At 44.6% G+C, this 22,550-nt stretch overlaps 1 protein-coding gene across 7 annotated transcripts; it reads left to right on the plus strand.

The window, feature by feature from the left end:
* Positions 1–1,669: 1,669 nt before the first annotated feature.
* On the plus strand, positions 1,670–21,148 carry LOC142401760 (platelet-derived growth factor receptor beta-like). 7 transcript variants are annotated; one of them, XM_075487221.1, is made up of 29 exons: positions 1,673–1,834; positions 2,470–2,575; positions 4,207–4,266; positions 4,373–4,467; positions 5,009–5,210; positions 5,243–5,275; positions 6,875–7,102; positions 7,192–7,322; positions 7,853–7,934; positions 8,058–8,132; positions 8,279–8,462; positions 8,625–8,740; positions 8,834–8,945; positions 9,019–9,121; positions 9,253–9,361; positions 10,924–11,018; positions 11,111–11,243; positions 11,451–11,555; positions 11,631–11,735; positions 14,067–14,169; positions 14,251–14,372; positions 14,497–14,612; positions 17,671–17,793; positions 17,903–18,014; positions 19,066–19,165; positions 19,620–19,725; positions 19,817–19,934; positions 20,338–20,455; positions 20,546–21,148. In XM_075487221.1, the coding sequence occupies exons 3-29, from the start codon at positions 4,209–4,211 to the stop codon at positions 20,682–20,684; spliced, it is 3,123 nt and encodes a 1,040-aa protein (XP_075343336.1). In that variant the 5' UTR covers positions 1,673–1,834; positions 2,470–2,575; positions 4,207–4,208; the 3' UTR covers positions 20,685–21,148. The 7 variants fall into 7 exon arrangements, with proteins under 7 accessions (XP_075343340.1, XP_075343336.1, XP_075343335.1 ...); XM_075487220.1 differs by lacking the exon at positions 5,243–5,275 and having other exon boundaries at positions 4,204–4,266; positions 6,842–7,102; XM_075487219.1 differs by lacking the exon at positions 5,243–5,275 and having other exon boundaries at positions 6,842–7,102.
* Positions 21,149–22,550: the final 1,402 nt, after the last annotated feature.

The raw sequence follows: 22,550 nt of genomic DNA on the forward strand, positions 1-22,550 counted from the left end.
ATTATATATTATTTTTTTAATTAAATGCTGGTAGATTTCATTGCACTAAGTATACAACTGGTCTACTTTGTCTGTACTGCTGCAAGTTTCATCACCTGGTAAGAAACCCACAATTGCAGTGTCATGAGCAAATGTCTAATGAGCAGTTTCAAAGAATATATAGTGATTTCTAGCTCGTAGTGTGAAAAAAAGTATTTATTTGAATATCTCACGAAAAAAGTCAAATGAACTGAACTTTGAATTAGTTCAGAATTAAAATTGTGAACTTTGAACGTGAACTGTTTTGAGCATGTATGAACTGAACTTGAACTAGTTCAGAAAGAGCTGTGAACTGGCACAACACTGAAATAGGATTCTATGTCGCCCGCTCTGGCCCCTGGAATGCATTTGACTATGGCCGCTGGTGTCTCTAATGCCACGTTTCTGACTATAGAGCTGCCAGTTACCAGGGTTTTTTCCTCAGCAGGTGTGTCGCTGAGTGGGGAAAATCAGTTTGAAGCGTGGACAGGTCGATGGTGAACAACGGGCTTGACTTTAGAGCTATGCCTCTTCCTGACAGTCACCCAGCCACCTTGTAATCCCGGCTGCTCAGGTTCTGCTAGAGGGAGGCTAATTGAGCTAGCTAGGCTAGGTGGCTCCGCACTGGCTAAACGGACCTGGCTCGCTATCGGTTGATTTTCAACAGTGCAGAGCCGAGCTTCCAATTCAGATAACCTCGCCTCCAAAACTACAAAAAGACTACATTTGTTACATGTACCATTATCGCTAAAGGAGGCAGAGGAGTAACTAAACATCTGACACACGGAGCAGGTGAAAGCAGGAGAAGGAGGAAGAGAACCGGTAGCCATGCTACGCTAGAGAACCAGACACACCATTAAAAAGTGAGAATAAAGATTAAAGATCTGTAGGAGTGTGTTAGAACAGAACGGTAAGCTATAGAGTTAACTATGCAAAATTGTGTAAGTTATAGATAGAAATAAAGTGATTATCAGTACTCCAAGAGGAGCAAGAAATTCCAAAGTGCACAAGCACGGTAACAGGAAGTGATGCAATACGTCTTACCGCAAAGCTAAGCGTGAACTTTTTCTCTTTACATCATGAATTATTTGTAAAACAACATCTTATTATAATTTTTATACACTGTAACCTTTATAAATTTTATACTGGGCTACACCAATGACACTGTAACATTAAGTGGGATTGTTGTAATGTGACAATGGGTGTTGAGAAAGTGTAATGCTGCCATCTAATGACGGCTTGTTTTTGTTTATGTTGACATTCTGAATAAAACACACAGTCATGAACACATACACACACACTTATAAACACACAAACACACACAGTCATGAACACACACAGTAATAAACATGCAGAGTAAGGGTCTTTTTTCCGTTTTTGCTGCAGTGTTTTTCTTTAAAGTTCATTAAATAAAGTGAATGTGTTAAAGTGTGTGTGTGTGTGTGTGTGTGTTAAAGTGTGTGTGTGTGTGTGTGTTAAAGTGTGTGTGTGTTGGACTCAGTTCACTTCCTGTGAGAGGGGGGGGTGCGAACGACAGATTGAAAACAGACGTCGTCTCTCTCTCTCTCTCCCAGTGTAAATCGAGGTCTCTCCCTTTTTTTTTCTTCCAAGCCGCAGTCTCTCTCTCTCTACACCGTGTGTGAAGCTCTCTCGCCCGTTCTCTCCCTCTGTGACTCAGTCTGGTTTCCATTCGTCGTTAGTCTGGAATGAGGAGAGAGCAAGAGGAGCGAAGAAGAGGAGAAGAAAAGGAGCGAAGAAGAGAAGAAGAAGAGGAGGGAAAAAGAGAAGAAGAGGAGAAGAAGACGACCATCTGAAGGTTTGAACAAACTGAACGTTTGGTAACTGAGTACTAACTTTATTATTAACACTGACCCTAACCTACCTTTACCACTGAACACTAACTCTATCCTTTCCATTTATAAACAACTCTACCTTTACCACTGAACACTAACTCTATCCTTTCCACTGAACACTAACTCTATCCTTTCCACTTATAAACAACTCTACCTTTACCATTGAACACTAACTCTATCCTTTCCACTTATAAACAACTCTACCTTTACCACTGAACACTAACTCTATCCTTTCCACTTATAAACAACTCTACCTTTACCACTGAACACTAACTATATCCTTTCCATTTATAAACAACTCTACCTTTACCATTGAACACTAACTCTATCCTTTCCACTTATAAACAACTCTACCTTTACCACTGAACACTAACTCTATCATTACCCACCAACCTAAAATAATTCTGGCCCTTCCTCCCCCTTTACTTGGCACTGTCATCATAGTTACCATTACACCATGTAATGACGAATCTCACCAGTAGCGTGGATCATATTTTGAGTTTAACTCAGCGCTGTTGTTCTATCAGTTATTCATGTCGCACACAGTTGTGTTTTGGAAACAAATGTTCATCTCATTTACATGTGCCATTTTTTGAAGGTCAGAAATCAGTGACAGCTGTCAATCACCTGGTCTGAAACAATCCAGAGGGAAGAGAGGAGTCGTCATGCAGGGGTGACGGACAGCTGGGACACCTGTGGTGCAGGTGAGTGTGACATCATCTGTTCTTCTTCTGGCTGCTGAATGATTGTAGATAATGAAAGGATGATGATTCCTTGGTGTGATTGATCATAGTTTTCTGAGCTGACATATGATGGAGGATCTACAAAGTGATCTTTCATTATTAGGTCTGTGCAGTCAAACCAGAGTTAGACAGAAAGCACTAAAGCTGGATAGTTTCAGGAGAAAGGAAAGCTGGCACATGTGCTCAGGCATCAGGGCCCAGTGAACACATTTGGCTGAGGAGTACCAGGGTCCTGCCGGCTGTCGGCTCCTGCTGTCGGCTGGAAGCTGACCGTTTCACTGCCAGGTTTCAGTTTTTCTGTGCAGCAGATTGTTCTGGATCTGAAGCTGTGATGCACCTTTGTCCAGATTCTGACCTGAGTGTGTCTGTAAGCATCATCATTAATGTAAACTCTGATCTAAAACGTGCTGCAGTCAGAAGCAAACCTTTTCCACTCCTGGTCTTTCTGTTTTCACCAATGATTTGTAAGCTTTGACAACACTTTGGCCTCAGAGCAGATCCTACAGGGCCGAGAGTTCTGAGGAGAGTCTGTCCGCTGCCCACAGGAAATACCTTCCTGTTTATTTTCTTCTTCTGTGGTTGAATCACATTCCTCCTTTACTCAACCAGATCAACCAGACCTGTGATTGGACGTGATCCCTGGGGATGCACACACACAGAGGAATGTGTGTGTGTGCATCTGTTTGAAACATCAGTAAAGAAACGAGTGGGCTGATTTAACATGAGTCAGCTGTTTCTGTTCAGTGGACTGATTTAACATGAGTCAGCTGTAGAGTCCCCCTACAAGCTTGGAGGTAATCAGAATCAGAATCAGAATCAGAATTCGTTTTTATTGCCATTGTTAGTGAACAGTATTCACTAACTAGGAATTTGCTGCGACGTAAGGTGCAAACATGTAACAGGGATATAATGATAAAAATAAAGAATAGAGAATAAAAATATATGATGTAATAATAATGTACGTTGCTTCATCAGTCAACGTCTTCTTCTGTTTCTTCGGTGCCTCTGCCATGATGACCGTACTGACAATGTTGCGCTAGCTTAGCTTAGCCTTATACCTGGGAGCGTGAGAGGGGTCTATTTGTTTTTGCGGTAGGTGTGCCAGAAAGCAAGTCGAAGTACTTCCGCTCAGCTCCCGGGCCGCTCCAGCAAAGTTACATAGCGCAGTTTTTCCACTCAGACCCCCGAAGGGCATAGGAGACAGGCCAATCGTAATATTAAAACTCATTCTAGCTGCACAATTTTTTTTAAACTGTTATTTTAAGGTAGAAATGTTACATAGTATTGCTTTAACACGAGTCAGCTGTTTCTGCTCAGTGGGCTCATTTAACATGAGTCAGCTGTTTCTGCTCAGTGGGCTCATTTAACATGAGTCAGAAACCTGGTGAATATCAGTTCTGATGATGTCACATATAATGCTTCTCAGATCAATGACAATCAGTGACTTTCAGTGTAAAACTACAAGTCCCATGATGCAGCTGGTTCATGCTTCCCTGTTAAGCTGCACCTTGTTAACAGTAACATTCAGTTTAATGATCTCCTTTCAGTTTGAACAGACTGATTATTCTAACATCTCTCCTCTTGGTCAGCAGCCATGATGGCGCCCATCGGAGGACATTCTGGAAATCTGAACTTTCTGCACTTCCTGTTCGGTGAGTAACAAAAACTTCAGTCAGAGTTTAAAGAAGAAAAGAGAGCCGACTGTTAACCTACTATATACTATATACCTACTAACTAATCCATGTTGTTCTACTGCAGGAGTTCTACTGGTTCATCCTGAAGGGGGCGTGGCCCTGGAGCTGCTGCCTTCATCCTCAGAAGTTCTGCTCCAATCAGAGTCCAACTTCACTGTGGTCAGTTACAGCTAACAGTTCAGGTCCCTTTGTTTAGTCTTCTCAGGTGTGATCAGGTCCCTTTGTTTTGTCTTCTCAGGTGTGCTCAGGTCCCTTTGTTTTGTCTTCTCAGGTGTGCTCAGGTCCCTTTGTTTTGTCTTCGCAGGTGTGCTCAGGTCCCTTTGTTTTGTCTTCTCAGGTGTGATCAGGTCCCTTTGTTTTGTCTTCTCAGGTGTGCTCAGGTCCCTTTGTTTTGTCTTCTCAGGTGTGCTCAGGTCCCTTTGTTTTGTCTTCTCAGGTGTGTTCAGGTCCCTTTGTTTTGTCTTCTCAGGTGTGTTCAGGTCCCTTTGTTTTGTCTTCTTAGGTGTGCTCAGGTCCCTTTGCTTTGTCTTCTTAGGTGTGTTCAGGTCCCTTTGTTTTGTCTTCTCAGCTGTGCTCAGGTCCCTTTGTTTTGTCTTCTCAGCTGTGCTCAGGTCCCTTTGTTTTGTCTTCTCAGGTGCGCTCAGGTCCCTTTGTTTTGTCTTCTCAGGTGTTTTCAGGTCCCTTTGTTTTGTCTTCTCAGGTTTGCTCAGCCTGGAGTCAGGTGACCTGGCGGTTACCAGGGTTACCAGACTCCCAGGTAGATGGGGTAATCAAGCAGAATCGGGGCACCAGCAGCACTTTGCAGCTTTTTAATGTCACCTGGAGGAATTCTGGTCGGTACACCTGTGAGGAGCCGTCAGCCAATCAGAGAAGAGACGTTGATGTCTTCATACCTGGAGAAGGTAAAAGTTCCCCGACTCTTCTCCCCCGTCAGGTCCTGATGAATGGTTTGTTCCATTCAGACCCGGTGGTTGTTTGGTTGGTTGGTGGATTGATTGATGGTTGGTTGGTTGGTTGATTGATTGATGGTTGGTTGATTGATTGATTCTTTGGTTGGTTGGTTGGTTGATTGATTGATTGATTGTTGGTTGGTTGGTTGGTTGGTTGGTTGGTTGATTGATTGTTGGTTGGTTGGTTGATTGATTGATGGTTGGTTGATTGATTGATTCTTTGGTTGGTTGGTTGGTTGGTTGGTTGGTTGATTGATGGTTGGTTGGTTGATTGATTGATTGTTGGTTGGTTGGTTGGTTGGTTGGTTGGTTGGTTGGTTGATTGATGGTTGGTTGGTTGATTGATTGATGGTTGGTTGGTTGGTTGATTGATTGATTGATGGTTGGTTGGTTGATTGATTGATTCTTTGGTTGGTTGGTTGGTTGGTTGATGGTTGGTTGGTTGATTGATTGATTGTTGGTTGGTTGGTTGGTTGGTTGGTTGGTTGGTTGGTTGGTTGATGGTTGGTTGATTGATTGATTGATTGTTGGTTGGTTGATTGATTGTTAGTTGGTTGATTGATTGATGGTTGGTTGGTTGATTGATTGATTCTTTGGTTGGTTGGTTGGTTGGTTGGTTGGTTGGTTGGTTGGTTGATGGTTGGTTGATTGATTGATTGTTGGTTGGTTGATTGATTGTTAGTTGGTTGATTGATTGATGGTTGGTTGGTTGATTGATTGTTGGTTGGTTGGTTGGTTGGTTGGTTGATTGATTCTTTGGTTGGTTGGTTGATTGATTGAGTGTTGGTTGGTTGGTTGGTTGATTGATTGATTCTTTGGTTGGTTGTTTGATTGATTGTTGGTTGGTTGGTTGATGGTTGGTTGGTTGGTTGGTTGATTGATTGATGGTTGGTTGGTTGGTTGGTTGGTTGGTTGATTGATTGTTGGTTGGTTGATTGATTGATGGTTGGTTGGTTGGTTGGTTGGTTGATTGGTTGATTGATGGTTGGTTGATTGGTTGATTGATTGTTGGTTGGTTGATTGGTTGATTGATTGTTGGTTGGTTGATTGATTGATGGTTGGTTGGTTGGTTGGTTGATTGATTCTTTGGTTGGTTGGTTGGTTGGTTGGTTGATTGATTGACGGTTGTTGGTTGGTTGATTGATTGATGGTTGGTTGGTTGATTGGTTGATTGATTGATGGTTGGTTGGTTGGTTGGTTGGTTGGTTGGTGATTTCCTCTCACTTTACCCCGACTCTTTTCCCCACCTCCCCCGTCAGGTCCTGATGAATGGTTTGTTCCATTCAGACCCGGTGTGGTGATTTCCTCTCACTTTACCCCTACTCTTCACCCCCCGTCAGGTCCTGATGAATTGTTCGTTCCATTCAGACCCGGTGTGGTGATTTCCTCTCACTTTACCCCGACTCTTCTCCCCCCGTCAGGTCCTGATGAATGGTTTGTTCCATTCAGACCCGGTGTGGTGATTTCCTCTCACTTTACCCCTACTCTTCACCCCCCGTCAGGTCCTGATGAATTGTTCGTTCCATTCAGACCCGGTGTGGTGATTTCCTCTCACTTTACCCCGACTCTTCTCCCCCCGTCAGGTCCTGATGAATGGTTTGTTCCATTCAGACCAGGTGTGGTGATGAAGGAGGCGGAGGAAGCTACCATCCCGTGTTCGGTGTCCGACCCGCAGCTCGGTGTCGCTCTGTACGAGCGTCCTGGCAGAACGCCGGTCAGCGGGATGATTTATGAACCGGCTCGAGGCTTCACGGGTCGTCTCAACGATACGTCGTATGTGTGCGTGGCCACCAGGGGAGCCGATGAGAGAGAATCCCAGGTGTACTACGTCTTCAGCATCGTTGGTCAGTCCAGCTTCTGTACCTACCAGCTCCTCAGGTGATGGAGGTGGACCTTCCTGTGTCTGTAACCTGTCTCCACCTCCACCTCCCAGCTCCTCAGGTGATGGAGGTGGACCTGTCGGTGTCCAGCAGCGTGTTGAAGCAGGGGGAGCTTCTCACCGTGAACTGCACCGTTAAAGATGCTGAGATGGTCTTCTTCTCTTGGAGCTTCCCCCGCAGACAGGTATGTGTGTCTCCACTAGGGGCTGTGACGAGATCTCGTACTACGATATCTCGTGAGATTAAACTCGACGATATTTCTCGTCACGTTAAAAATCTGTCTTGTGAGATTTGTGAGCCACCAAGCAGCCAGAAGGACGTCGGTAAATACCGGTACGGTACAGTATATACGGTATTACCGTTGAAGATGCCCCCACCACTTTCAAATAGGTTGTTTGGCAGCATTTTGGGTACCCGGCGGAAATGATAAATGGCACTAGAGTGACTGATAAGACACGGACAATATGCAAGCTTTGTATGAAAATAATGCCGTACGCCGCGGCTAACACGAGCACGATGCAGAGACATATACAGCAGCACAGCTCGGGACTCAAACCAGCAACTGCACCTGTGAAGAAAACACTGACAAACGCATGACATCTCGTCTCGTCTCGTCTCGTGAGTGTATCGTCACGGCCCTCGTCTCCACCTGTCTTTCTGAACTGCTGAGTCCACTCTGATGAACGGTTGTGCTGAGCTGAGTTTTTCCTTCAGGAAATCGAACCTCTGACAGACTTCCTGCCCAATCAGATCCGCTCGTTTGTCACCATCACTGCTGCCACAGAGGCAGATGCAGGTAGGAGGCTGCCTGACAGACCACACTGTGGGAGCTAAAGCTTGCTGTTCTGAACCAACATTTATCCGTTACTATGGCAACAAACCAGTGATTTGGTGATTTGATGGGCTGTATTTACGACAGGTGTGTATGTGTGTGCGGTTCAGGACACGGTGCAGGGACACACCGAGGAGAGGAACATCACAATAAGAGTGCTGGGTCAGAACACACCAACACATCTACGTGCATGCACACATCTACGTGCTCACACACATCTACGTGCACACACACATCTACGTGCACACACATGCACACACACACACAGGTAAACAGGTAAACAGGTAAACAGCGTCCCTCTCCCACAGACCGAGGTTACGTCTACATGTGGCCCGCAGGTGAGACCAACGTGTCGTCCCTCCTCCATCATGTGGTGGAGCTGAGCGTGGAGGTCGACGCCCACCCCGCCCCCACCGTCCTCTGGACCAGAGACAACCAGACGGTTGCCTTGGAAACAACCTCCATCACCACCACTCACCTAACAGGCAGCAGGTAGATCAGAGAGAGAAGATCGAGGAGATTGGTTGGTTGCTTGGTTGATTAATTGATTTGTTGATTGGTTGGTTGGTTGATTGGTTGGTTGATTAATTGGTTGGTTGGTTGGTTGGTTGGTTGGTTGGTTGATTGGTTGGTTGGTTGGTTGGTTGATTGCAGGTATTGGAGCACACTTACGCTGGTCCGGTTGCAGATGGATCAGACAGGAAGTTACAAGGCAACTGCTTCCAATGATGATGACTTTAAGGAGGTTGTCTTCGACCTGGAGGTCAAAGGTCAGACTTACAGGATGATTGACAGCTTACCTGCTGTTTTCCCGTGTGTTTTCTTGAGTGTGTGTTTACCTGTGGATGTTTTCATGTGTCTAGCGCCCCCAAAAATCACATCTCTGTCAGAGGTTGGTGGCAATGCTGTTCTCTGTGTCAGCGAGGGAGCTCCGCCCCCCTCTGTCACCTGGTACACCTGTCAGAGCTCACAGAGGTAAACATACACGGACAAAACATGGTGAAAAGCTGCCATGTTACCATAGTAACTGATGGTCAACCTGCCGTAGGTGTAGCAATTTGAGTGACGGTTGGAGGAGCGAATCAAAGGCGTCAGAGGGCGTGGCTCTGCAGGAGAACACCACCAAGGTTACGGAGAGGGGCATCACTCAGGTGAGCAGAAACATCATCAGCATGACGTCAGCAGGTGGGAGGAGCCTGAGACAAATATCATCAGCATGATGTCAGCAGGTGGGAGGAGCCTGAGACAGACCGCTGAACATCTGTGTGTGGAACCTGTGCAGGTACGCAGCGTGCTGACTCTCCAGAGTCTGAGCTCCGTGTCGGCTGTTCGCTGCGAAGCTCGAAACTCTGCAGGAGCACGAGCCCGAGACCTGCGAGTCCTGTCCACCTGTAAGTACTACGGCACTACCACAACATCCTTACAGCTGTACTACCAGAGTACTACTAGTACTACTTACCTTCAAATACAAACTATGGTTGAGTTAAATCTCACCTGGATACGTTGTAGCAGTAATGTTGCTGCAGTATGATTGGCCTCCTGTGTTGACCTGAGCAATGAGGCTGTGAGGACTCCCATCCGTCCTGCTGATGTGCTGGGGCTGATTGGGAGGACTGGTTTGCCCAATCTGAGCCTGGGGCTGATTGGGAGGACTGGTTTCCCCAATCTCAGCCTGGTGGGGCTGATTGGGAGGACTGGTTTGCCCAATCTGAGCCTGTGTCTTGTATTGAACTCCTGTGATATGCCAAATCTCCAGTGATGCTTTTCTGGGATTATCTCCTCGATCCCTGAGATCTTATCCCCCATGCTGGGGACATGTTGTCTGAATATTATCCAATGAATGCAATCTGTTGGTTCCCTTAGCTAGGAAATTGTTTTTGAATTGGCTCTATATGAACAAATTGGATTATTTTATGAATAATTATGATTACAATTAATTGAATTCCAATTGGCTTGAATTGGACTTTATTATCTAAGTGCCTTGAGATGACGTTTGTTGTATTTGGCGCTATATAAATAAAAATGAATTGAATTGAAATGAATGAAGACGGCTTCATTTTGGCACTGTAAGAATGTTGGTGATGCCATTATGTCATTAGTTAAGGTCAGGACCAGAAGATGAACATATATTTTCTTTACAAAATAAATACTAACCCGTCACCACTATGCACTAAATGTAAGAAAGGTATTGGAACATATATTCACTATTTTTGGAAATGCCCTGTTATATCCAGGTTCTGGAAATGTGTAACCAAAGAGATAAGTGTGATTCTAAAGACGAGAATTTGTAAAGATCCTGGGCAGTGTCTATTGGGGATTGCCACCCCCAGACAAAAAAAAATAAAAGGGAAAAAACTCCTGCTCACTAATAAATTACTATTCTTGGGTCGGAAATGTATTCTGCAAAACTGGATTTGTGAAAAACCTCCTACGGTAACTCAGTGGTATAGGGAAGTATTTGGAGTTATTCCAATGGAGAGGTTGAGTGCAAAATTAAGTGGTAACACTGAAAACTTTAAAGCTGTGTGGCGACCTCTGATGGACTACCTGCCCGGTGATCTATGCTCTGACCTTCTTAAAGTAGAGCTTACGTTCAACTGGAAATAGTGCCTGTCAGTTTTATGTATTTAACTATAAAGTTAGTTTTTTTTTTTTTTTTCCACATTTCAGTTTGTAACATAACCACACCAATTCTGTGAAGTGTTTGTTCTGTGTTTGAAAAATGAAAAATAAAGTGTTATATACAAAAAGAAGATGAACACTGGCAGAGAAAGACTTGAAGGAGGAAGATCAGAGGGCTGGAACAGGTGGACACACACTGGATTAGACCAACATGTCTTCTGTGGGTGAAGCAGAAATACTCCACAGCTACTCTCCATCAGTATCTGTCTATGCTCCACCAACAGCTCAGTATCGGTATGCAGAATGAGTAAATGTCTCATCCCGTCTCCAGCTCTCCTGTATCAGGTTGCAGTCCTGGTAGCAGTTCTGGTTCTGGTCATAATCGCTGTTATCTTCCTCATCATCCTCATCGTTCTCTGGAGAAAAGTCAGTATTCAGTATTCAGCGTTGTCATACACCAGTACTTGAACAGTAGAACTTTTATTTTCATGACCCCAGTTCTCTCTTCCTGTTTGTAGAAACCTCGTTATGAAGTTGCCTGGAAAGTGATGGAGTCCACGAGTCCTGATGGACAGCAGTATACATTCCTTGACCCTGCAGACCTGCCCTACAGCTCGGCCTGGGAAATATCACGAGACCATGTAGTACTCGGTAACACAACAACCACACCATGTAATATACAAAGTCATTTCACAATACAATGAGATAAGTAGTACCGAGTAATTCTATAACAACACAGCATAGCACCAGGTACAGTTATAGGTAAAAAGTACACCATAAAACTCCTGTAAACGGAGTGAGAATAAAAGTGATGTTCCAAACATCAACCCAGCTAACTTAATCTGTCTCCGTCTCCAGGTCAGGTGTTGAGTTCAGGTGCAATTGGACGCATCGTCGAAGCAACCGTCTCTGGTTTAGTTCCCTCTCATCCTTCAACTAAAGTGGCTGTGAAGATGGTCAAATGTATGTGTCTATCTATCCTTCAGTGTCTTAGACCCGTATCAGACTGAAAACGTGCATCTTTGTTTGTTGGTGCAGCCAGAAGTGATGCAGTTCAGTCCCTGGTGTCCGAGCTGAAGGTTCTGGTTCATCTGGGTCCCCACCTGAATGTTGTAAACCTGCTGGGAGCCTGCACCAGAGGAGGTACAGACTACGATCCTGATTCAGTTTGATTCTATCCGGATCTGATCCTATTCCAACTTTGCACTCTAAGGCTACATTTACACTGCAAGTCTTGATGCCCAGATCTGATTTTTTTCCCTAAATCCGATTTTTTTTAACGTGTGGTTACACGTACTTTAATAATGTGACTCATATCTGATTCATGCGATTACACTTGCCTATCACCTGAAACATCGCGCATGCCTACTTAAGTGTTTACCAAACTCTACTGCTGAGGCAAATGGACGACGTTGACATAGGTGTGATGCTAGTGTTGCGGTACATGAGAAGTTCGCCCAACATTGGCAGGATTTTAAGGCAGAGAAGGAGGAAAAGGGCCATTATTGCATCCTGTGCACACGCTGCAATTATTGCCTCTTCAGCTGTTCAGAGGAGTGTCTGGGTGCGAGACCGATCCCAGATCCTCGCATATTTAATGACGTGTGGAACGCAATGTGTAAGAATATCCGATCTGCCTGTTTACACGGCGGTCGCATTGTCACACATCCGATTCGTATCTGATAAATTTCCACATATGAAGGAGGCCTGTATCCGATCTCAAAATATCCGAATGCATGCGTCCTTGTCCTATTTACATGGTCAAAAAACATCTGTGTCACATGAGAGCAAAAAATCGGAATTGGGATGGAGTAAAGTACGTTTTGATTGATTTCTTGAGACAGATCTTCCTTCAACAATGTTGGTAAAAGCAATTAGGTGAAGTCCAGCAGACCCTCAGACAATCTGTGCCTCATATGCTCAGACCTGCCAGCCAGAGTTAAAACGAGTCAGCTTCGACAGGAGGACTCCTTCTGGTATATCTTTGGTTCATGATGGACAGAGGTGACGAGGGTCAGGCTGCAGCTGCAAAGATCTGGCCAAACTCAAACAAATCTCTCTGACATGCTAAAGGATGACGTTAATGTCTGGGTTAGGTAGACGTCTAACCCAGCTTTGGGAGTCGGAGGACTGCAGATCAGTTGTAGCTCAAACGAGTGCAATAATGACAGAAAAATCTGAAGTTAGGATTTAGGACTGTTAGGATTGTCATATCACCAAGGACCATTATGGGACAGTCATGCTCAGGGATGGAAGAGAGCAATGCGTCTAGTTAATCTAGAAAGTCACTAGCCCCTTTCACACTGAGGAAGAACCTGCGTTTAATTCGCGAATTTAGCGTGTCCGCTGTTCCTTTCACACTGACGATCCGGGCTGCCGCGTCAACTCGACTCGCCATTCGACCCGCGTCGGACCCTAGTCTTTTTGCCGAGCCGAGTTTGATGTGAAAGCAATTGACGCGGGATGGACGTGGGCGTGGCGTGACGTGAGGAGTTTAAAAGACTGAACGGACAGCTGATTCAGAACAACAGCGACAGGTGAGGACAAGTTTCACTCTGTTTTAGCCTACATCAAGTTCGAGACATTTTGCAAGATGGCCAACTGGGGAGACAAGGAGGTCTGCAAGCTCCTCAGCCTCCGAGCAGAGGACGTTATTTACCGCCACATGTCGGGGACAGTGAAAGATGGACCTCTGCTGGAAGGGCTGGCGAGAAAGATGGGAACTCGGCTTCAGGCGGCACGGATCACCCAATACATCAAGCTTTCACATTGCTAAACGCGGGACGAAGTCACTAGCTGTGAAAACAGCTAGTGAGTTGTCCTGGTGGGTGATATGCGACAGATAAGCCAAGTAGTCGACTTCTTGAAGTGTTTGATGTCAGACGATGACCCAGCGTTTGTACGTGTGAAGTCGGCACACAAAACGTTACTCTTGCCAGTGTTGATTTGAAATCCAACTTTCAAAGCAACTTGTTTGAGGGCGACTGTGAGCTCGCACAGGGACCATTGCATTGAGCCAAGGAGAGCAACATCGTCACCAAAGTCCAGATCCCTTTAAGTGTCGACAGCCTCGCCATTTGATCTTGAAGCTGCCCTAACCAATGACATTACCCATGATGGAGAGAAGACAGAGGAACAGTACCTGGTGTTGGGGTGGAAAAAGTCCAAAGTGTCCAGAGTCGTAGCATCTGTCTGAATACAGAGAAGAAAAATTCACAATGTGTAAAATTACATGACCAGAAATACACTTTGAACTCTTCAGTTTGTATTTTTTTCTTTATACTGTGAATTTCTCCAACCTACTGCTGCACATATCTGCACACATCTGCACATATCTGCACACATCTGCACACATCTGCACATATCTGCACATATCTGCTCCGCTGCGTCACGATGAGTTGAACCTTTGCTCTGATTTCTGTGTTGTTTTTATGGTAAATGAATTCTGAGTTTATTCCACTTCTATCTATCCAGGTCCGGTCTATTTGATCACCGAGTTCTGCCATCATGGAGACCTGGTGAGCTATCTGCAGAGGAACAAACACACCTTTCTGCTGGGCAACACTCCCACCAAGAGGTGAATAACCCTAACCCTAACCCTGAGCTCGAGTTCTCTCTCTCCCCATCAGTGCTCTGACTGAGTGTCTCTCGCCCACAGCGACAGTGATGGAGGCTACATGGACATGAACAAGGAGGAGGGCGGCCAGTCTGTGGCCATGAAGGAGCTCAGCTACGTGGACATTGAACCTGCCGTGTGTGAAACGTCACAGCTGACAGCAGGTGGTGCACCTGTTACTGCTCTGTGTTCCAGTTACAACATGAAGTTGTTTTCTGATGGAAAAAAATAGGATAATGATCATTATCTATTCAATGAACCTATTTGTTACTGATTATCCTTCTCCAGACCACCAGGAGGCAGCATCCCTCCTCCTCAGTGACTCCCCTCTCCTCATCCTCAGCGACCTCGTCAGCTTCTCCTTTCAGATCGCTCAGGCTATGAACTTCCTCTCCTCCAGAAAGGTGAGATGAGTCAGCAGCCACAGATCAATACCCAGCGAATCACTGTAAAAACAAACACAATTACTGTTCAGGTGTTAAAGTCTCTGATGGATCAGTCCAGGTTGGGATGTACGTTCACGGGTCATTTTCAATTTGTTTGTCCGTCATGTTTGATTAAATTCAATTAATTCAAAACAACAATTCCCAACAAAATTCTGAAGAAGTTTTAACGGAAGCATAAACTAGTTCAATACAGGTCTATTTAACCCATAAAATATAAATCCATATGGATCCAATTTATTATAGCTGTGTTCATTCAATGCTAATTACAAAGAATTAGCTGAGGAAACTAACAGAACCAGAACCAGGAAGAAACCTCCATCAGAACCAGAACCAGGAAGGAACCTCCATCAGAACCAGAACCAGGAGGAACCTCCATCAGAACCAGAACCAGGAAGAATCCTCCATCAGAACCAGAACCAGGAAGAAACCTCCATCAGAACCAGAACCAGAACCAGGAAGAATCCTCCATCAGAACCAGAACCAAGAAGAAACCTCCATCAGAACCAGAACCAGAACCAGGAATAATCCTCCATCAGAACCAGAACCAGGAGCAAACCTCCATCAGAACCAGAACCAGGAACAAACCTCCATCAGAACCAGAACCAGGAACAAACCTCCATCGAACGTCAGCAGATGGCCGCCATCTTACCACAGGCAGCTCTCTCGCCGACAACATTGTGTTGATGATGAAACATTCAAGACATAACTTGCTTAATTCTCAAACGTTTAGGTTATTATAAACATCAAAGTAGTAAGCTAATTATAACACTACAGACGAAGTCCATATTTATTTTTTTAAATATCCATCCATCCATCCATCCATCCATCCATCCATCATCTTCCGCTTGTCAAGGGATCGGGTCGTGGGGGCAGCAGCTTGAGCAGAGAAACCCAGACGTCCCTGTCCCCGGCCACTTCCTCCAGCTCTTCTGGGGGGACCCCGAGGCGTTCCCAGGCCAGCCGAGAAACATAGTCTCTCCAACGTGTCCTGGGTCTTCCCCGGGGCCTCCTCCCAGTGGGACGGGCCCAGAACACCTCACCGGGGAGGCGTCCAGGACCAGGAGGCATCCTAACCAGATGCCCCAGGAGGCATCCTAATCAGATGCCCCAGGAGGCATCCTAACCAGATGCCCCAGGAGGCATCCTAACCAGATGCCCCAGGAGGCATCCTAACCAGATGCCCCAGGAGGCATCCTAACCAGATGCCCCAGGAGGCATCCTAACCAGATGCCCCAGGAGGCATCCTAACCAGATGCCCGAGCCACCTCATCTGACTCCTCTCGATTTTTAAAAATAAAACATAAATATTTCACATTTATTTTCCCCATGACTCAACTTTATTTATCCCTTGGGATGACTCCCTCAGGGAAATTCAAGTCCCCAGTAGCTCCAAACACACACATAGGATCTCTATAAATCTAAAATACAGTATAATATAGAATAATTAATATAATATATAATTAATTAATATCGAATAATCTAAAACAAAGTGTAAAAAAGAATATAGGCTATACAAGATATACTAAAGAGAGTTAAAATCAAATAAGTTATAGCACTATGGTTGAGTTATTGCCCATATTGCACTACACTTGTGTTAATTACACATTGTATGCACATAGTCTGACCATAAATAGATAAGATATTGCACAGTAGTGACGTGAATTATTGCACAGATGACCGAATAAATAAAATATCGCACAGGGTCTTTTAGTATGTAAAATTATGGAGATTTCTGCGAGATAAGAGTAATAGCGTCAAGGCAGATCACTTACCGTAACTCAGGTTACCTCAGGTTTGACTGTCTCCCGGACATCTCACCCTGTGGTAAGATGGCCGACTTGTGCGGACGTTCTAAAGTCAGACATAACACATCTAGCCATTCTATACATATCTATGGAAACCTCCATCAGCACCAGAACCAGGAACCATCTGCCTGGACCAGCTGGGGGCTGAGAGGACAGGAAAGAGGGGACAACAAGCAGCGTAACACCAGGCCAGGGACACCTGCTGAGAGAGAGAAACACAAGTTAATGACAACAATGATGTCACATGGACATGGAGAGGTGCATCATGGGAGGAGAGGTGCATCATGGGAGCTCCCCCAGCAGGCTGGGCCTATACAGCTTAATTTAGGATGATGTCTTTAAGACATGCTTGTAGTCTGCCCAACCTATTGGGTTCATCTGGTTTTATAGATAAGTACAGCTGAGTATCATCAGCATAGCAATGGAACTTTAGGCCATGCTGTCTACTAATGTTACCTAATGGAAGCATGTATAAAGTGAAAAGAATCGGTCCAAGCACAGAACCCTGGGGAACTCCATGACTTACTCTGGTGTGTGAGGAAGATTCTTCATTTACAAGAACAAACTGAAATCTATCAGATAAATATGACTTAAACCAGCCTAATGCAGTTCCTTTAATCCCAATAACATGTTCAAGTCTGTGTAATAAGATACTGTGATCGACCGTATCAAATGCAGCACTGAGATCCAACAGGACAAGCACAGACACAAGTCCGCTATCAGAAGCTAAGAGGAGATCATTGGTAACTTTCAGCAGTGCAGTTTCTGTGCTATGATGCACTCAGAAATAATCTGAAGAGTTTCAGTCAGGATTCAGTGTAAATGATCACAAAGCTGAGCTGCAACTATTTTATAAAGAACTTTAGACATAAAAGGGAGATTGGATATAGGTATATAATTAGCTAACAGTTCTGAATCAAGAGTAGATTTTTTAAGTAAAGGTTTAATTACAGCAACCTTAAAAGGCTGAGGTACATATCCTGCAAAGACAGATTGATCAAATCCAATATGGAAGTGTCAATTAATGGGAAAACCTCCTTGAACAGTCTGGTTGGGATTCAGTCTGAACTACATCTAGTATTATCCACATTTATATATGTCTATCTTGATCTATTGTTTTTAGCTCAGAGAGTTAACGGAATACATGGCTCGACAGAGCGATGTTGGGTGTCCCTCATGTTGACATGTCCTTCCCATTTCATGTTTTTTAGTGTGTCCACAGAGACCTGGCAGCAAGAAATGTCCTCGTCTGTGAGGGGAAGCTGGTGAAGATCTGTGACTTTGGTCTAGCTAGAGACCTGCAGAAGGATCATAATTACATTGTGAAAGGAAACGTCAGTCAACATGCTTAATTATCTTTGTTGAGTATTGGACACCAACATGTCCCAATTTTGATGATATCACAAGACCTGATGTTCACCTGCACTGCTGCTTTGATTTCAGAGCTTCCTGCCACTAAAGTGGATGTCTCCAGAGAGCATCTTCCAGAACATTTACAGCTCCCAGAGTGACATCTGGTCATTCGGAGTCCTTCTGTGGGAGATCTTCTCTTTGGGTATCAAAGTCAGGCCAGTTTACACCAACACAGACCAGTTTACATTGAAACAGATCAATTTACAGACCAGTTCACACCAACACAGACTAGTTTACAGACCAGTTCACACCAACATAGACCAGTTCACACCAACACAGACTAGTTTACAGACCAGTTCACACCAACATAGACCAGTTCACACCAACACAGACCAGTTCACACCAACACAGACTAGTTTACAGACCAGTTTACACCAACACAGACTAGTTTACAGACCAGTTCACACCAACACAGACTAGTTTACAGACCAGTTCACACCAACATAGACCAGTTCACACCAACACAGACTAGTTTACAGACCAGTTCACACCAACATAGACCAGTTCACACCAACACAGACTAGTTTACAGACCAGTTCACACCAACATAGACCAGTTCACACCAACACAGACTAGTTTACACCAACACAGGCTAGTTTACAGACCAGTTTACACTTACATAGACCAGTTCACACCAACACAGACTAGTTTACAGACCAGTTTACACCAACACAGATCAGTTTACACACCAGTTTACAGACCAGTTTACACACCAGTTTACACCATCACAGACCAGTTTAAACACCAGTTTACACACCAGTTTACACCAACACAGACCAGTTTAAACAAAAGTTTACACACCAGTTTAAAGACCAGTTTATACACCAGTTTACACCCTCACAGACCAGTTTACAGACCAGTTTACACACCAGTTTACGCCAACACAGACTAGTTTAAACACCAGTTTACACACCAGTTTACACACCAGTTTACACATCAGTTTACGCCAAAACAGACCAGTTTAAACACCAGTTTACACACCAGTTTAAACACCAGTTTACACACCAGTTTACACCATCACAGACCAGTTTACAGACCAGTTTACACACCAGTTTACACACCAGTTTACACCATCACAGACCAGTTTACAGACCAGTTTACACACCAGTTTACACCATCACAGACCAGTTTACACACCAGTTTACACACCAGTTTACATCATGCCTCTGCAGTGTCTCTGTCTTGTGTCGCAGGCGGCAGTCCGTACCCAGACCTCCCCATGACCCGAGAGTTTTACTCTGCGCTGAAGAGGGGACACAGAATGGAACGACCAGAACACGCTCCCCATGACATGTACGACAACACACGTACGAAAACACACATACGAAAACACACATGTACGACAACACACATACGACAACACACACGTACGACAACTCACATGTAGACTACACACATGTAGACAACACACATGTAGACTACACACATGTACGACTACACGCATGTACGACTACACACATGTACGACAACACACATGTAGACTACACACATGTAGACTACACACATGTAGACAACACACATGTACGACTACACACATGTACGACAACACACATGTAGACTACACACATGTAGACTACACACATGTAGACAACACACATGTACGACTACACACATGTACGACTACACACATGTACGACAACACACATGTAGACTACACACATGTAGACTACACACATACAACATTTTTAAACATGTTTTTAACATGTTTTTAACATGTTTAACATGTTTAACATGTTTCTGTCTGCAGATATGACCTGATGAAACAGTGCTGGACAGAAGAACCTCAGTCCAGACCAACTTTCTCCTCACTGGTCATCGCCGTGGGCAACATGTTGACTGATGACTACAAACAGGTAACCAGCAGCTGACGGAGGATCATTATTCTGCTTTATATTCCTGCTCCTCCATCACAAACAGAAACTAAATCCTGTTGTTGTTTGTTAGCATTACCTCCAGCTGACTGAAAACTTCCTGAACGGAGAAAATCCGGCCATTGTTCGATCCAGACGGAGTTTATCCAGAAGTGGTGAAGATCAGGCTGAAGGACAAAAGAACTCAGCAGGTTTAACCTTTGATTCACTGCTTTGGATTCAAGAAGCTGTATTTATCCCCAGTGCTGTGCAACAGTTATGATACAAAGAGAAATAAACTAATATTTATTATAAATATAATAAAAATAATAAATATTTATCCCCTAATGTGCGACAGTTATGATATAAAGAAAAATAAAATAAAGCTAAAATAAAACAACAGAAGTAACTAAATACAATCTGTGCAGTTTAGCAGCCTCAATAAAAAACAAACAAACAAGTGACCCAGAGTTAAAGCCCCCCCCCCCACCTTTATCTTTATATTTTTACATTGCACATTGAGTTTCCTGTGGTATGAAATGCGCTATATAAATAAAGATTGATCGATTGATTGATTGATTGATTGATTGATTGATTGATTGATTATCTCCATAGAACATCTGAACTCTGAGGCTGACCTGGGGGAGGCGGGCCCCTCCCACACCACCCATATCATTCCTGTCAGTGACATCACGGCAGAAAGCAGCGGCGGCGCTGTGCTGGACGCAGAAAGGTGAGAACTTTGTGTCATGTGATCGCTTGGCTGAACACACCTCCAGGATGTTACCATGACGATGATGATGATGGTCTGCCTCCTCCGCAGCCCTCTGATGTCAGATCCTGTCGGCGTCTCGCCGTCTCGTGAGGAATCAGGAGCGCAGGTGACATCATCAGAGAAAGCCGCGTCGTCCTGTGACTGCGAAGAAGAAGAAGAAGAAGAAGAAGAGGAGAGCTGTCTGTGAAGGCCTCAGTGCCTGACAGACAGCCGGAGGGGAGAAAGTGTCAGTACCTGACAGACAGCTGGAGGGGAGAAAGTTTCAGTGCCTGACAGACAGCCGGAGGGGAGAAAGTTTCAGTGCCTGACAGACAGCCGGAGGGCAGTAGTTTCAGTGCCTGACAGACAGCCGGAGAGTCCCGTTAACCCTATACATCCTCACAGACTGTAAGGTTACTTTTCAGTGGCTCTGTGCCCTGAGCACAGACTGTCAGGTTACCTTTCAGAGGCTCGGGGCCCTGAGCACAGACTGTAAGGCTGCCAGAGGCACTGATCATTAATGTTTTACATGTAATCAGCTGTGGATAAACAAACATGAAACAGGTCAAAGATATTTTATAACCTTTTATATCACTCATGTATGAATTTGTATCTGTGTTTATCAAACTGCTGACTCCTGTCAGAACTGAAGTCTTAAATAAAATATATTCAACAGCTTCTCTTACATCACAAACTGTCCTGATGAGCAAAAGATCTGAAATGATCTTATTCTTCCTGTTAGAACCCATCCACTCAGACCACCTTAAGATAAGTTTTGTGTTCAAAGAACAAGTTCCTGTTCGGCTGAAATTAAATGAGCTGCATAAAACAACCTTAAATGTTCCTCCCACGAGCTTCTGCTCATCCTGGTGATACTCTACTGCATCTTTTTGAGTTTTTCTCTGTGAAAACACAGATTTTAGAAACTGGTTTGGATGCTGTGCTGCTGGAAGGACTTCTGCTGGTCACCTGTTATGATGCGTAACCATGGCAATGGGACAGTTGTTAACCTGAACCTGTTGGAGCAGCTAACTGAGCCCCAGTAATGCCTGGAATAAGAGCCCAAATGTTGGTGAGCTGCAGACGAGATGTCCAGGAGACAAAGCAGGAACAAAATGGAAGAAAAGGAGGAAATTTAGATCAGATTTATTGTCATGTAGACACAGGGAAATATACAAAATGTCTCCTCCACATTTAACTCATCCAGGTGTGCACCTGTTGAACACACACTCATGGAGAAAGATGCCAGACACTGGAGCGATGGGCAGCCATTCACAGCACCCGGGAGCATGGGGGTGTGGTGCCTTGCTCAAGGGCACCTTGGCTGTGGCAAGGAGGTGGACTGCCACCCCTCCAGCTGTCAGTTCAACAATCTTTGGGCAGTGAGAATTAGAGTCAAACCGCCAACCTTACGGTTATTGTATGACCCATTCTAACCACGGAGCCACAGCCGCTCAGAAAGAAATTAAAAAAATTTCTTCCCCTGATCATCACGGGAAATGTGAGATCAAATATAATTCCTCCAGTGAGATCTGGTTCGGCCCTGGGGCCTCCTCCCAGTTGGACGTGCCCGAAAAACCACCAAAGGGAGGCGACCAGGAGGCATCCTAACCAGATGAACCACCTCAGCTTAATCCTTCCTATGTGGAGCTCCTCCCCCCGAATGGTGGAGCTCCTTCGGGGGGATGGAGCAAAGATGGAGCAAAGATGGAACAAAGATGGAGCAAAGATGGAACAAAGATGGAACAAATATGGAGCAAAGATGGAGCAAAGATGGAACAAAGATGGAACAAATATGGAGCAAAGATGGAGCAAAGATGGAACAAAGATGGAAAAAAGATGGAGCAAAGATGGAGCAAAGATGGAACAAAGATGGAACAAAGATGGAACAAAGATGGAAAAAAGATGGAGCAAAGATGGAGCAAAGATGGAACAAAGATGGAGCAAAGATGGAACAAAGATGGAGCAAAGATGGAGCAAAGATGGAACAAAGATGGAACAAAGATGGAAAAAAGATGGAGCAAAGATGGAGCAAAGATGGAACAAAGATGGAACAAAGATGGAACAAAGATGG

The sequence above is a fragment of the Odontesthes bonariensis genome, chromosome 16 (assembly GCF_027942865.1).
Source record: "Odontesthes bonariensis isolate fOdoBon6 chromosome 16, fOdoBon6.hap1, whole genome shotgun sequence".
Lineage (NCBI taxonomy): Eukaryota > Metazoa > Chordata > Actinopteri > Atheriniformes > Atherinopsidae > Odontesthes > Odontesthes bonariensis.

What these genes read in the sequence shown, in the direction of transcription:
- LOC142401760 (XM_075487220.1), top strand. Translation starts at nt 4,209, where the DNA reads ATGATGGCGCCCATCGGAGGACATTCTGGAAATCTGAACTTTCTGCAC. An exon ending in CTTCGACCTGGAGGTCAAAG is followed by an intron (nt 8,741 to 8,833) that starts GTCAGACTTACA and finishes TCATGTGTCTAG; the next exon opens with CGCCCCCAAAAATCACATCT. An exon ending in ACCTGTCAGAGCTCACAGAG is followed by an intron (nt 8,946 to 9,018) that starts GTAAACATACAC and finishes AACCTGCCGTAG; the next exon opens with GTGTAGCAATTTGAGTGACG.